At 40.5% G+C, this 13886-nt stretch overlaps 1 protein-coding gene across 1 annotated transcript in view; it reads left to right on the top strand.

The window, feature by feature from the left end:
* Window positions 1-8774, top strand: part of SMC5 (structural maintenance of chromosomes 5) — a 49982-nt gene extending 41208 nt beyond the window's left edge. Inside the window, exons 19-24 of the mRNA XM_054652095.2 lie at window positions 328-423; window positions 771-875; window positions 1084-1203; window positions 4002-4181; window positions 4266-4361; window positions 7067-8774. Coding sequence (XP_054508070.2) covers window positions 328-423; window positions 771-875; window positions 1084-1203; window positions 4002-4181; window positions 4266-4361; window positions 7067-7207 — 738 coding nt within the window. The 3' untranslated portion in view covers window positions 7208-8774. The remainder of the gene's footprint in view (window positions 1-327; window positions 424-770; window positions 876-1083; window positions 1204-4001; window positions 4182-4265; window positions 4362-7066) is intronic.
* Window positions 8775-13886: the final 5112 nt, after the last annotated feature.

The raw sequence follows: 13886 nt of genomic DNA, 5'->3' as shown, positions 1-13886 counted from the left end.
AGTTCTGAACCCAGCCTCTCAGGAGTATACATTTGCATGACTTATCTAGCATAGTCCATGTCTTACAATAAATCTCTGAGTATCTGTGCCTGCACAATTTAGGCAACTGAAGAGCATCTAATTATGTATCTTAATTATGTAACCTTCCAACCTTTTTTCTCAGTCCAAAATAGTGGGGGAATCTCGCTATGTTAAATCTTGAGTATCTGACACCCTGATTAAAAGTAACAAAATAGTTTATGGTTTATCCAATTTTTTTCTTTTTTAAGAAAACTTGAGTCATTCATTAGTATTGCTTTGTAACATGTGCAATCCTTTGCCATGTAGGCTTTTCAGACTCTTCCAAACACATTGGAGGAAATTGATGCTTTTCTGAATGAAGAGAAAACCAGGGCTTCCTGTTTCACAGGCCTCAGTCCTTCGGTATGTTCATTGCTTTCCCTCCCCTTCTACCCACACTGTACTTGTTTCCCACTCTCTGCTAGGTCTTTCAGTATAATAAGCTAGACAGTATGAACAATGTGCTGTAAATGCCAGATTCTGCATCTACTCAGATTTAAAGTAGGTTCTTTTAAAAAAAAAGATGTTGCAATAATCTGAGAGAAACAAAGCTTTACTGTTTCCTTGCTTAAAATTAGAAATCTGTCTTGTTTAGTGTGCAGTGCAGTAGTCTGTGCAATTATGTTTGAACAGTATTGATGCAGTATGATATTTTTACAGTCAGGGTTACAATTAGCAAATATTTTGCTGACTGTTTTTTGTTCTGGCAGGTTGTTGAAGAATACAATAAGCAAACACAAGAAATACAGCAGTTAACAGAATATCTAGAGGAAAAGAGAAATGAGTTGAATAACTATAAGCAAAACATTTCACAGGTAATAGCTTAAGTTACTACATTATTATTATAATTCTACATTCTTGTAAGAATGTATGTACAGAAATAAATGGTAACATTTCAGATTGTTTTGAGTGTAAATGGAGATGCTAACTTCCCTAATTACAATGGTTTTTTCAGTGTAAATGCTATCTCCAAGGGAAAATTCAGGTCTTAAATTGATTTTACTTGGATATGTCTGTTTTTAGGTCAAAGAAAAATGGATAAACCTCTTGAAAGTGATGATTGAACAAATTAATGGAAAGTTCAGTAAGTTCTTTAGTTCTATGCAGTGTGTTGGTGAAGTTGATCTTCATATGGAAAATGAGGTATGATTGATTTTTCATATAACATTCATATTTTCTTGCATTATGTTTTGATCATATATTGCTAGAGAAAAAGAATAAGTTGTCCTGTGGAGATGTTTTTTTTAAAGCACTGAACTTTTACTCAACACTTTCAGTGTACTAGAACACACTTAACAGTCTGATTGAAGGCAAGTGAGTCTTTATCCAGATGACTAGGACTTCACCTCCTGACTTTTAGAATTGGCCTGCAACTTACAAAGCTTGGTTAGAAACACTGTATTTACTTAGCTGTTACTCAGATTTATTAAGCTTATTATTTAATTCTGATTTTTCAGCTAACTTTTGTCCTTTATTATCATCTAAATATTCTGTTATTAGGCGTTGAATTGATTTGCTTCTACATGTAGTTACTATTGGAGTCTGAGGGCATTTGATCTGTTCTGAAAGCAGCTGTCATTTGGCCCATCCTGTTCCCTTTTCAGTAACTTTTATAGGTAGGCTTTACCTCTGGTGAAGAGCTTAAAGCATCAATAGAACTTGGGGAGAAGTATCCAGTGCAGTGAACTGGAGAGGGAAATTTGGTAGTTTCTTTTAAATTGATCACTGAAATGATGATGTCAAGACTTTCATGTGTTAACACATAGACTACACACTAGTGAAATTTAACATAATTTTTTTCTGACTTTTATTTTTTTGTTGTAATTTGCTCAAGCAGCTTTTCTTAAAATAGCAGTGGCAGTTATTACTCAGGGCAGAAGAGTGACTGTAAGGCTCTTTATATGAACTGCATAAAAATGTTTATCTGTAGAATAGTAATATGAAAAAGTAGAACATTAAAACATAGACTTTTCAGGTCTTTTGATAGTTACCTCGACAGATCTATATTACACAAAAAACTAGGTTGAAAGAGAGAACACAGAAGGAACAGTAAAGCTATTTAAAAGCGAAAGGCGTGTGGAGTGCCTTTCTGAATCTCTTCTTTGGAAGGTCTTGCTTTTCTATAGCAAAGATGTCACAAATAGTTTTAAGAGATTAGCTAGCAGTACTGTGACAGTGAGTAAAACTTCTTTCCTCAAGGGATCAGTGGCTACAGTCTAGAAGGGTGAATAATCTGTTCTCAAGTTTGCACTCCTTGGTGTTCTCTGCAGAAGAATCTTTTGCCTCTCCTGTAGATAAGAAGAGAGAGACTCTTGAGGTTGACTTACTTTTTATTAGAGATATTTCTGTGACACTGAAGTTCAAGCCTCTGTTAGTCTGCCTTATAGGAATCTTGAGGTCTGTGGATGTCCTTGGTGACACTACCTGCTGTCACCATTGGATAATAAGAGGAATTGGACATTAGGAGGAACTTCTTTACAGAAAATGTGATTAAACATGGAATGGACTGAGGAGGGAGGTGATGGAGTCACCATCCCTGGAGATGCTTAAGGAATGACTGGACAGAGCACTCAATGCCATGGTCTATTTCCCAGTTTGGTGTTCAGTCATAGGTTGGGCTCTGGTCTCAGAGACCTTTTCCAGCCAAAGCGACTCTGTGATACTGTGTGAAACACTTCACTGGGTTCTTTCTTAACGTTCTAGCAGAAGCCTCTGTTCCTCTGGGAACAGTCTGACTTCCCTTGGTAACACAGTAGCCAGAATTCGTACTGCTAGCCATGATAACACTCACATTCCTCAATTCACTACAAGGAGTTTTGAGCATCATTTTTGTCAGGTTTTGGAAAATCTGTCAGTTATACAAACTGGTATTCAAAATACACAACTGTGTGGCAGTTGTCAAGGTCTGACTGATGCCAATGTGGTTGTGTTTCACAGTAATCTTTATAATTTGGTTTGCTAGCCTGTATCTTCACTTTTTCAAACCTACTTTTGCCAATGCATCTGAAATTACAGTGGGCTTAGAGACCTTAGATTCTGGGGTTTATTTCTCCTTACATGAAATTGTAATCAGAACAACTCACAGAACAACAGATCAGTTGGAAGGGCTCAAAAGGATCATCAAGTCCAGCTCTTAAGTAAATGGTCCATACAGGGATTGAGCTCACAACTTGGTGTTGTTAGCATCATGCTCTCACCAACCAAGTGAACTCAGTGGCCACTGAACACAACTTCAGCAATCCTAGAGAGTCCTCTGGAGATTTCTTTTTCATCTTAAGCATGAATGCATTTCATTTTATGGTCCTTCTTTTGAGCCACACCTGATACCTTGTATCATTGGCTGAGGCTGCTGCCAAGTTTCACTTCCCTGTTAAAGAAAAGCCCGCACTGGAATCCTTGTGTGTGGTTTTCCCATTGAACTATGAAAAGGAAATGGCTGTCCTGGATTTGGACAGCAGTGCTTGATGGATTTCGAGCTGCTTGCACTTGAATAGGTTCAGATTGGTACACAGCCTACACACACACACACCATTACTCCACTGATCAAACTGATAGTATCCTAAGGCTTTTTTTTTAATTGATGGGATTTATAGGGGCATTGCTTTCTTCTTATTCTATCCAAGATTTTTATTTTCTTGTTGATGTTCTTACTGCATATAAAACCTTTCTTAACCGGAATTAATAAATCATAGTCATGAAAAGGGAATGGTGTTGGAAATTCTGTAGCAAAAGTAGACATGAAGGAAAAGAATAATGAAGGAAAACAAATGAAACAGGATTAATATATATAGATGAACCAGAATTAATATCTTGATTTTAAGTTGATCCTGAGTAGTTGATAGACCCATGTACATTTGTATAAATGCCCTGTAATTTGCATGTCATTGTAAAATAAGCTATAATAAAAAGAAAATGAGTTTAAAAGGTACTGGCTTTTACAGGAGGAGTATGAGAAGTATGGAATTCGCATTAGAGTCAAATTCCACAGTAGCACTGAACTTCATGAATTGACTCCGTATTATCATAGTGGAGGTGAGAAAACTGTTTCTACTGTGTTATACCTGATGGCTCTGCAAGAACTCAACAGATGTCCCTTCAGGGTTGTTGATGAAATAAATCAGGTGAGAATCAATAGTGTGGTATTGCTCTTTCTGTGTACAGATGCTTATGACATAGTGGAGAGAACAGACATTTTTTTTTTTCAGGGAATGGATCCAACGAATGAGAGAAGAGTTTTTGAAATGGTTGTGGAAACTGCTTGTAAAGAAAGGACATCTCAGTACTTCTTCATTACACCAAAGGTATGTGGCAGAAAATGAAATAGGAAGTGTAAAGTGTAGGAGAATGGGATTTGGTGTGATAATACACCAGTAAACACTGTATAACTTACCTGTGTTTTACCTAAGAAATTTGGATTAAAGAGAGTATTTGTCCATTTTAAGGACAGTCAGGCAAGAATTCAGACAACTTAGACCAAGGCTCATCTCAGAAGCCTGCTCTGGAGTTGTTGCCCCCACTGGAAGTATCATGTATTAGCCACCAGCGGACAGGGTTACCATGGAAAAGGCTGTAAAAGGTAATGCCTCTAGCTAACACAAAATTCAGACTGTAGCAGAAACCAACTTCCAGACAAGTCAGATGAGGATATTGGGGAAGGAGGAGGCTAGTGCTGCTGACATCAGAGCTAGAGGAGTCCCACATGATTACTTGAATAATTTTCCTGTGTTAACCTGAGATTTAGAGGCTCAGAAAAGATGAGATCTGTGCTCTGAGAGTGACCAGTTTAATTGTACTCCTCAGTCAAAATTTAAATAAAGGCAGTTGACTTACTAGTCATGCAGTGATGTAGTGCCAAGTCTTGAAAGGGGAAAGGGTAAATAAGGTGGCTGTCCACCTGCACCATTAACAGAGACTGATGTTATGTTGAGCTTGATCCAAGACAAATTGAAACAGTAAATATTACTTGTAAACCAGGGAGACAAGCAGTCAGTAAGTGTGCTGGTTTTCATTAAGATATCACTCTTGTATCTCTTCATACACTGTATTTTAGAAAATCTGGCTGATATGTCCGGTTTTTACAGTAAGTAGCAATTGGAGGGTCTGAGTAAGGCCCCCTCATAGCATTTACCTTACTGGAAGGAGATGGAAGGTAATGCTTGCTGTTCCTTCTGATCTTACAGTATGCTTACCTCCATGAAGTTTGGTCATTTCCTGACCACATTACTTCTTTATTGTTCTGTGTTACCTATTCCCTTTTGTCTTCTTGTGATTCTTCTTATTGAATCAGGTTTTCCATGCACTCTCCTACTTAGAGAAAGAACAGCATGATCTGGATGTTGAAAGATAGATAGCTCAACTAACTCTAATGCTTCCCAAATTTAAGGAGTTGTAGAAAATTGCTGTCTGGGGTCCAGAGTTTGTTGTAAAAGTGGAGTCTGTTGTCAAATTACTAAGTATAGAGACAGAGAAAAATTGAGTCTGCAGAGGTAACCAGAAAGATCAAAATTAAAATGAGAGAACATAATTTAAAAAATCTCCAAACTTTAAAAAAACATAAAAAGTCAACATCATGGTAAGAGGAAACTTGAGGACATGTTGCAGCATTATTCAGCAACAAGAGACAGGGTTATGAAGAGGTGGCTGAAGTGCCTCCTTCCCTCTTTCCTCCACAAGCAGGTGACATGCCAAGTTACAATGGCCTGTCACAAGAAAAATTAGTGAGAGAGCACGTTGTGTAAAGGTTGACTTGATTGAGAGTGTTTGTGTGGGCTGCATCAGAGGATAATTTAAAAGGCTGCACGGGGTGGGCTGAGCAGGCCAGACTCTACTGTTCATGGCTTACTGGCAGTTCTTGAGCCCCTGCTGTATATCACCACTTACCAGAAAGTGTGACAGTTTGTCTAACCAAGCCAAGTTCCATGTGTGTACCCAGTGGATACAGGAAAAACTGCAACGCCTTTTTTTCAGTGTGTTGACACCTCCTGTGGTTGTATTTTTAAGCAAGCTGCAGAGGGAAGTGGTATAAATTAATATGCAGTAAAGTTGATTAGGAATACTGTATTTTGAGTAGTTGTGATTCGCTGTCATAGTGAGTAGATGAACTGAATATGTTCTTAAAAGTGGATTTGAAAATTAGTATTTTTAATACAAATCTGAAACATTATGTTTATTAAACATACAAATAACTCCCATGTTGGGAGTTAATCCTTTTTTCGCTGTAAAGTGAAATTCTAAATAATCTTAGGTTAGGTAAATTTTATCAAAACCAGGATTCATTTCAGTACAGACAAACAAAAAATTTTGTATTTAAGTGAGAAAAATCAACAACAGCATCTGGTGTAATGCCTAAATGACTGGGGAGAGGGAAGTGACAAGCTGAGCATCAGGTGCAGGTAAATTGTAAAATCTCATCCTGAGCACTGCTTATAATCTGTGGTTTGCATGACATCTTTGTCTGCTAGGCTTGTGTTTGGCACAGTTTGGATTATCATAAGTATCCAGCTTTGGCTGTTACACTTCAGAAAAGTAGTACAGGCACTGGACTTACTCCAGAAGGTGTAACTTGTAAGTAATTTTGATCATTCTGAGTTTCCACTAATGGAAATTGCTTAGCTCAGAGAAGCACAAGGCTAAAGAGAGACATAGATTTACTTGGGTACAATTACTGTCGCCTGTCCTGCCCTGGGGAAAAACATTATTCTGTGTCCACAGAGGAGTGGAGGTATTCTCTGGATACAGCAAAAAAGCAATGAGGTCCTTGGCAGCAAGAAGGTACAGATTAGATATGAAAATTTTCCTCTAATGAGAATACTGATGCATGGAAATTGGCTGAAGAATGAGTCCCTTTGAGGGGGTTTCTAGGAACAAATACACTTCATTTCTCAGGTTGTAATCCTAGTATAGTGATATTTTTGAGATCTAAGGTTTTTCATAGATCTTATTCACCTTTTTTAGATAATGGGGAACAGCTAGCTATTTTGACTTTTGTTTCTGTGTTTTTCACCAGCTCCTGCAGAATCTCACTTACAATGACAAGATGACTCTGCTGTTTGTCTACAATGGGCCTTTTATGCTGGAGACATACAAATGGAACATAAAGCGCTTCAAGCGACGGCAACGTCACCTTTCCAGCATGACTGAATCTTAATTCTACAGAAGTATTTTATATATCTTTATTGAAATATCTGGCTTTCAAGAATTCAGAAATTGTCAAAGAGGAAAACCCTCAAAAAAACTGATGATTGTGAACTTTGGTTCTTAAAACTTACACAAATGTTTGACAGATTTGAAATGCATGGTTTTCTTTTTCAAGTCTTTCATAGTGGTCACTTTCTCCAGATAACCTACTCTTCTCAATTGTAGGTTTAAAGAAAAAAATTCTTTTTTTTTTTAAATATTCTGTCAGTTAATGCAGCATCAGAAGTGCAGGTAATTTTTCTAGGTTATCCTGGACTTACTCTGTGACCATTGTTTTTCTAGAGGTTGGGGATATTTTTCCAAAAATTGGAATTTGCTTTTGGTAAATAATTTTACTTTACCACAGATGTGGGTGTTATCCCATTTCCCTATTGAAATGCAATTTCTTAAAATTAATTCAGGTGATCTATAGAAAAAGAATGGTTTGTAATAGTTTGTTTTGTAAAAATAAACCTGAAATTAATATAAATAATATTATTATATGAATATATTATTGTTGAGTAAATACTTTCTCTCAAAATTAACAAATAAATATAGTAGCATTTCATTTTGTAGTGCTCTAATGATAAGGTTTTTCTAGGAAGTCTCTTAGGAAGGAGACTAACAGAATTCCAGGTCTTCCTGAAACAGTGAGCCTAGTGATACTGCAGAATAAAAACTAAGCAATATATAACTTCTTGTGTGTTTATTTTTCTAAGTAAAACTTCATACATTTTGGGTGATAGAGAAAATAGTGCTGCAGATTTGACATGTAAGTTTAACCCCAGGAGGATTTTACAAGGGGTCAGCTGCATTGGAGTGACTGTACAGTCAATTGCTTTTCAACAGAAAGCCATAAAAATGTTTAATAGCGTGTTGGCCATAAATGTTAAGTATTTGGAAATGCAGATTGCAACAGAATGTTGAAGACCTAAAATAAAGTCCTGATTATTAAGTTAACTATTAAATAAGTAAAATCCAGCAATTTGATACCTGCTTTCAGTGGGTGTTTTTCTTAACAGCATCCTGGCAATGAACTTTGCTAGTGAAACTGGTATTTCAGGCTTTGATATTCATGCATTCAAAATAAAATAGCCCACTACAAAATATGAGTTGGAATCTGGCAGGTTTTAGGTATTAAAAGGGAAGTATTGTAATTGTTCCTTTGAAGAGATAGATGAGCCCTCAGTGCAGCAGAGAACCACACATTCTTGTTACTGCAGGCCAGTGTTAGTCAATGGAATTTCTGACTGTGAAATTAGTTCCTGGAGCAGTTTATATGATAATTTGTGTCCCAACACATGTACTGAACAGAAGATACGAAAGTGTGGAAACTCAGGCTGTGATCTGGAGTTAATTTGGATACCAGAGTATGTTTGACATAATTGAGGCTACAGGCCTGTCTGTCTGTCCACTGTATTGAAAGCTCTTGGTTTTAAAAGTATTCTTCAAAATTGTCTGTTACCAGGGAGTTTGTTGCTGTTACTCTTCGTTTTCGGATCTCATTGCTGTTTGCAGTAAATAGTTCTTATCTCTCAGCCTGTGATCTTTGCCTTTTGTGCCTCCAGTTCTCTCCAGAACACTGCGTGGGGAGGAGAAAATGGAGCAAGAGAGTGGTGTCTGGTTTGGAGAGTCTTGAGGGGGCACAAATTGGGAAGTGCCATTCCTAGACCAGGACAGATTGGCACAGTGTCTGATGGGAGGTGTCTGACAGAAGAGCTACAGCATGGGAAGCAGGGGAGGGGGAACCTTGGCACTCTAGCTTCTCTGTAAATAACTGAGCCAGAATTATTCTTTTCACTTGTGACTCACTAAAACACAGTGTCCAAAATTACTTTTTCTAGAACTTTTTGTTCTGGAAGCACTTTTTCCCCCCATACCTTGCTAATTAAGAATAAAACCACAATTAAGTACACTATAATTTGTGAGAGAAAGGATATGTGGAAGTGAGTTAAATCCTCCTCTGCTCCAAGAAAAGTTCTTCACCTGTTCATGCCTAAACATCTGAAAAGCACAACACGTTCTGTGCCATTGCACCAGACTAGGCTTGCCAAAAGCCATGCTTCTAGGAGGCTCATTGATAAAATGTCCTTTGCATATTCCAATAGCTTGGGTGAAGGGCAGTTTTTGTAGCAGGGGCTGATCTAGTAGTTGCTATAACCTTGTTTTACTTTGATGCTAACTTCAGCCACTGACAAGGCTGAACTAGTAGGGAGAGGGGAGGTAAGTGCAGAATGATGATATTTTTAGCCACTGAAAGCTTTTCAGGCACGACTGTAGCAGTGTGGAAAGTCAGCAGGGAAAGCATGGGAGAATAAGGACCAGTAGCAACAGTAGAGGCAGAAGTAAGAGAGGTGAAAAGCAACACTAGAGCAGCCTATCAGCCTCTCCTGTGGCTCAGCTCTTGCCAAGTGGTGTAATCCTCTGACACCAATTCCCACCTTCATGCTTTCCACCAAATTCCTCCACCTTTTCTCCACTAATCTGCTCCCTGGTTACTCTTGGAAGTAATTCCCCTGTTGTCCTGTCTTTCTTCTGTTGATCTGTTACCCCCACTAGGCCCGTGGGGGTTTCTTGACATTTGTACTGGTTTTGGCTGGGATAATTTTCTTCATAGAAGTTTGTATGGGGTTATATTTTGAGTTTATGATCAGAATGCTGTTGGTTACTGTGTTGGTTTGACAGGAAATATGTTTTCTGGGATGCTGTGGTTAGGCCAATGGATGCTCAGATTTTAATATTGGCACCTAATGTGGCCATTGGGACATTGGATCTGCCTCTGAGAACACAGGGTTAAAAGCAGGGCTCTCTCCTGGCAGGCTCTCTTGGGTTCCGGTCAGGGAAAGGTTCAGAGCTCCCCTGCCCGGCTGTGGGCTGGGCGGGGCAGGGGCAGCCATGGGGCCGGGTGAGGTAGGCCCAGGGGCAGCCATGGGGCCGGGTGAGGTAGGCCCAGGGGCAGCCATGGGGCCGGGTGAGGTAGGCCCAGGGGCAGCCATGGGGCCGGGTGAGGTAGGCCCAGGGGCAGCCATGCGGCCGGGTGAGGTAGGCCCAGGGGCAGCCATGGGGCCGGGTGAGGTAGGCCCAGGGGCAGCCATGCGGCCGGGTGAGGTAGGCCGGGCCCTGGACAGAAGGGAGGGGAAGGCCCCTGCAGGATGGAAGGGTGGAGGAGCACTGAGAGGCATCGGGCAGCCACCCCCCCCCCCTCCCTCCAGGAGAGACAGAGGGAGAGCCTGTGCCTGTGCCTGTGCTTGGACGGCTGAGAAGGAGAAGGGGGGGGTACAAGAAGGTGCTCCGCAGGGCAGCCGTGGGAGTTCTGGACAGACAGAGCCTCAGATTTTTAACCCTTTTCTTGGATGATGGAAACCTTACAAATGCTAATCCTCCTGGAGATGAATGAGAAGATAGATAGAGATGAGATAAGAGGAAATGGGCCACGAGAGAAATAGAGAAGAACTCAGGTGGAAGAGATGATGGAGTAGCTTATGCTGGACTCTTTTTGTGTAGCCATGGACAGAGCCATGTTTCCTTGTGATACAGGGACTGCATTCTAGGGGGAGGCAATGCCTCAGGACCAAGAGGGTTCAGTGTGGGTACCCCTCAGCCCCAGAGGGTGAAAAATATGGGGGGGACAGATGTCCCAAAGTCGAGACTGTGCCTTTTTGGAGTGGGACGAAGCATCCTTAAAAGTCGACCCTAGAAGCAGCTCTGGTCCGTGTTCAGTGGTGAGAGTGCTGCCCATGAAAGAAAGAGGTCACCATTGGCACAAGAAGGATTCCTTCTCCTCTTGATGAACTGAGGATTGAGTATTCTGAAGTGTGGTGAGAGTCGATGATTTGGGGGATGTATTGTATTGGGAATTTGGTGGGGAGGAGGAGGAGGAGATGTATTTGTGAAGTTTTCATTTTGCTTGTGTGTTTTTTTTTTCCTTCCCTTCCCTTCCCTTCCCTTCCCTTCCCTTCCCTTCCCTTCCCTTCCCTTCCCTTCCCTTCCCTTCCCTTCCCTTCCCTTCCCTTCCCTTCCCTTCCCTTCCCTTCCCTTCCCTTCCCTTCCCTTCCCTTCCCTTCCCTTCCCTTGTAGTTTAGTTAATAAATTCTTTTTTTCCTAAGTGGGAGCCTGCTTTGCTTATTCCTGGTCACATCTCACAGCAGAAACCAGGGAGAGAGTATTCTCTTGGGGGCACTGGCATTGTGCCACTGTCAAACCATGACAGTTACATAGGGGTGTTTTTGGTACCCCTGGGGAGTGCTTTGCACTGCATTTTTGCCTTTTCTGTTTCTCACACTGTCCTGCTAGCACAAGAAGTTAATAAGAAGCTGGGAGGAGACACAGGTGGGACAACTGACCAAAGGGCTATGTCATGCTGTGTGACATTGTGCTCAGCAGTAAAAGCTAGGGGAAGAGGGAGGGGTGTTTGGAGCTATGTCTTCTGAAGTAACAGCTCTGTGTGGTGGAGCCCTGCTTTTCTGGGTGAATAGCTGAACACCTGTCTGTTGATGGGAGGTAGTGGATGACTTCATTGTTTTGCCTTGCTTGTGCACACAGCTTTTGCTTTCCAAATTAAACTGTTTTTATCTCAACCCAGAAGTTTTCTCACTTTTACCATTCTGATTCTCTGACCCATCCCACAGGGGGAGGGTGGGCATGTGGCCCTGAGCTGCTGCCCAGGATTAACCCATAACAACAGTGTGTGTTGGTCTCAAAACATGGTGTTGCACCTGTCATTTTTGCACCCAGAGCTAAATGAGATCTTGGCAAATATCTTCTCTTGTTGTGTATTCATAGAAGAGCAAGTCGCTTGCAGACTGACCTCTTTGGAAAGCATGGTGATGAGAATGTGGCAAGTTAGCTGGAAAGGAATGACAGACTTCTTTGGGTATAAGAAGCCATGCATAGAGGTGGACAAAGTTGATTTTGCAGGAAGCAAGATGAAGGGAAGGGATGATAACTCAGAAGATGGTGGCAGAATATTCCAAGGAGCCATAGAAAAGAACAGAGAGCTGAAGAGTGCACAGGTAACATGTGAACAGGAACATGAACGGTTCAAAAGAATCTGGATCATGTAATTTAAAGGGGAAAGATGTCCAATTCCCCCTTCCCAATTTGTAACCAAAGCTGCAGACTGTGAACATTATGCAGCGTGACCTTAACTGAATCCATTAACAGTGGTTTACCTCAGCTTGGGTCAGGTAATAGGTTTTCATGGACAATAAAGGTTTTTTTGGATGGTTGGGTTTTGCGGGTTTTTTGTTGTTTGGTTTGGTGGTTTGGGTTTTTTTGCAGGGTTTTTACTTGTTTTGTTGGTTATGTTGTTTGTTTTCCTGAGGAATTACAAACATGGTGCAAATCCAAAGCAGATGATCAGTACAAGGAGTGCAAAGGAACATCTCAGATACCACCAAGAGTACCAGCCTCGCTTTGTCCTCCTGCAGTGAAGCTTAAAGGACTGTTCAGGTGAAAAGCCACTAATACTACAGTTTTCTGTGGGCCCCAGCAGCTGAAGAATCTGATTCTGCTTTATGTTTGCTTCTGAGCTGAACTGTACCATCCATGAAGGACTTTCTGGTCAGAATTTTTGTAGCATTTAAAATACACTTTGCTGTATAAAATATACTGGCTTTGTCCTATTATATTTAAAGTGGTAGAGTTCAGTGTGCATGGCAATTCCCTAAGCATCAGTATGTCAGAAATCAGTGCGTTCATGAAAAATCCTTGCAGTAGCTTATATTGGGGAGAATCCTTTATTTCAGTTTGAATAAATGTACAGGAAGGCTGTCCCCCTTGAAGTGTTTGTTTAAAAATGATACGCCTAAGAAATATGGCTTATTAGATGTAAGAGTTGAGTGTAGTTTAGCTTCTAGATAAGGCCTGTCTTATTTTATGCAATGCAGGAAAGCAGAGGCCTGGCTTATTTTATGCAATTCAGGAAAGCAGACCAGCATTGCACAGGCTAGTAATACAACTGTGGTTTTCCCTTGTATTTTTTGACAGAGCAGTTATACATGGGTTTTCATAGGCCCTCAAAATATGCTTTCTGCTTGGAAACACTGTTCAAAGCCACCAAAGCAGTCATTAACAGCAGAAGAGCCCACATGGCTGTATGTGGTGCTTCTGGGAAGCTCTAATATACCTTACATCTGTGCCTTCTGAAACTTCTGCTGCTGTCGTTCTGGTCCCTGCCCATTAGCCACAAGAGAAAGAAAAAGCCATTGGGAAAGTCCAAAACTTTTCTGTGCACCTTTGGTTTATTTCTCCATGCGTTCTGAATTCCAAGAGGGCATTGTTGGATCTTGTAATGGTGAACTGCCCTTATGTACTCAGTGATTCTCATTTGTGCTATGGTTTATTCATTCCATTTCCTTTGTACCTTGTGTTTCACTGTGTGGACACACAGGTGTTATGTGGCCTAAGAGGCAATAGGCATTATGAAACAGACAGTGATGGGGTTTGATATGAAAAGTGATAGGATGTTTATTAATTATGAATTGAAGGTTACAAGCCACTAAAAATACAGCAATAGTTGTAGCAATTTCAAAAATACAAGCTGAAAGCAATACGGACTCTCTTTACCCAAAAGCCATGGATGAGCCAGAAAAATACTGTGTGTAATCATACAGAAATAAATGTCTGCTAAGGATTAGAACTGATGTCAG

Source organism: Agelaius phoeniceus, chromosome Z (genome assembly GCF_051311805.1).
Source record: "Agelaius phoeniceus isolate bAgePho1 chromosome Z, bAgePho1.hap1, whole genome shotgun sequence".
NCBI lineage: Eukaryota > Metazoa > Chordata > Aves > Passeriformes > Icteridae > Agelaius > Agelaius phoeniceus.
Note: the sequence above shows the minus strand (reverse complement) of the source record. Positions and strands in the feature narration are given on the sequence as shown.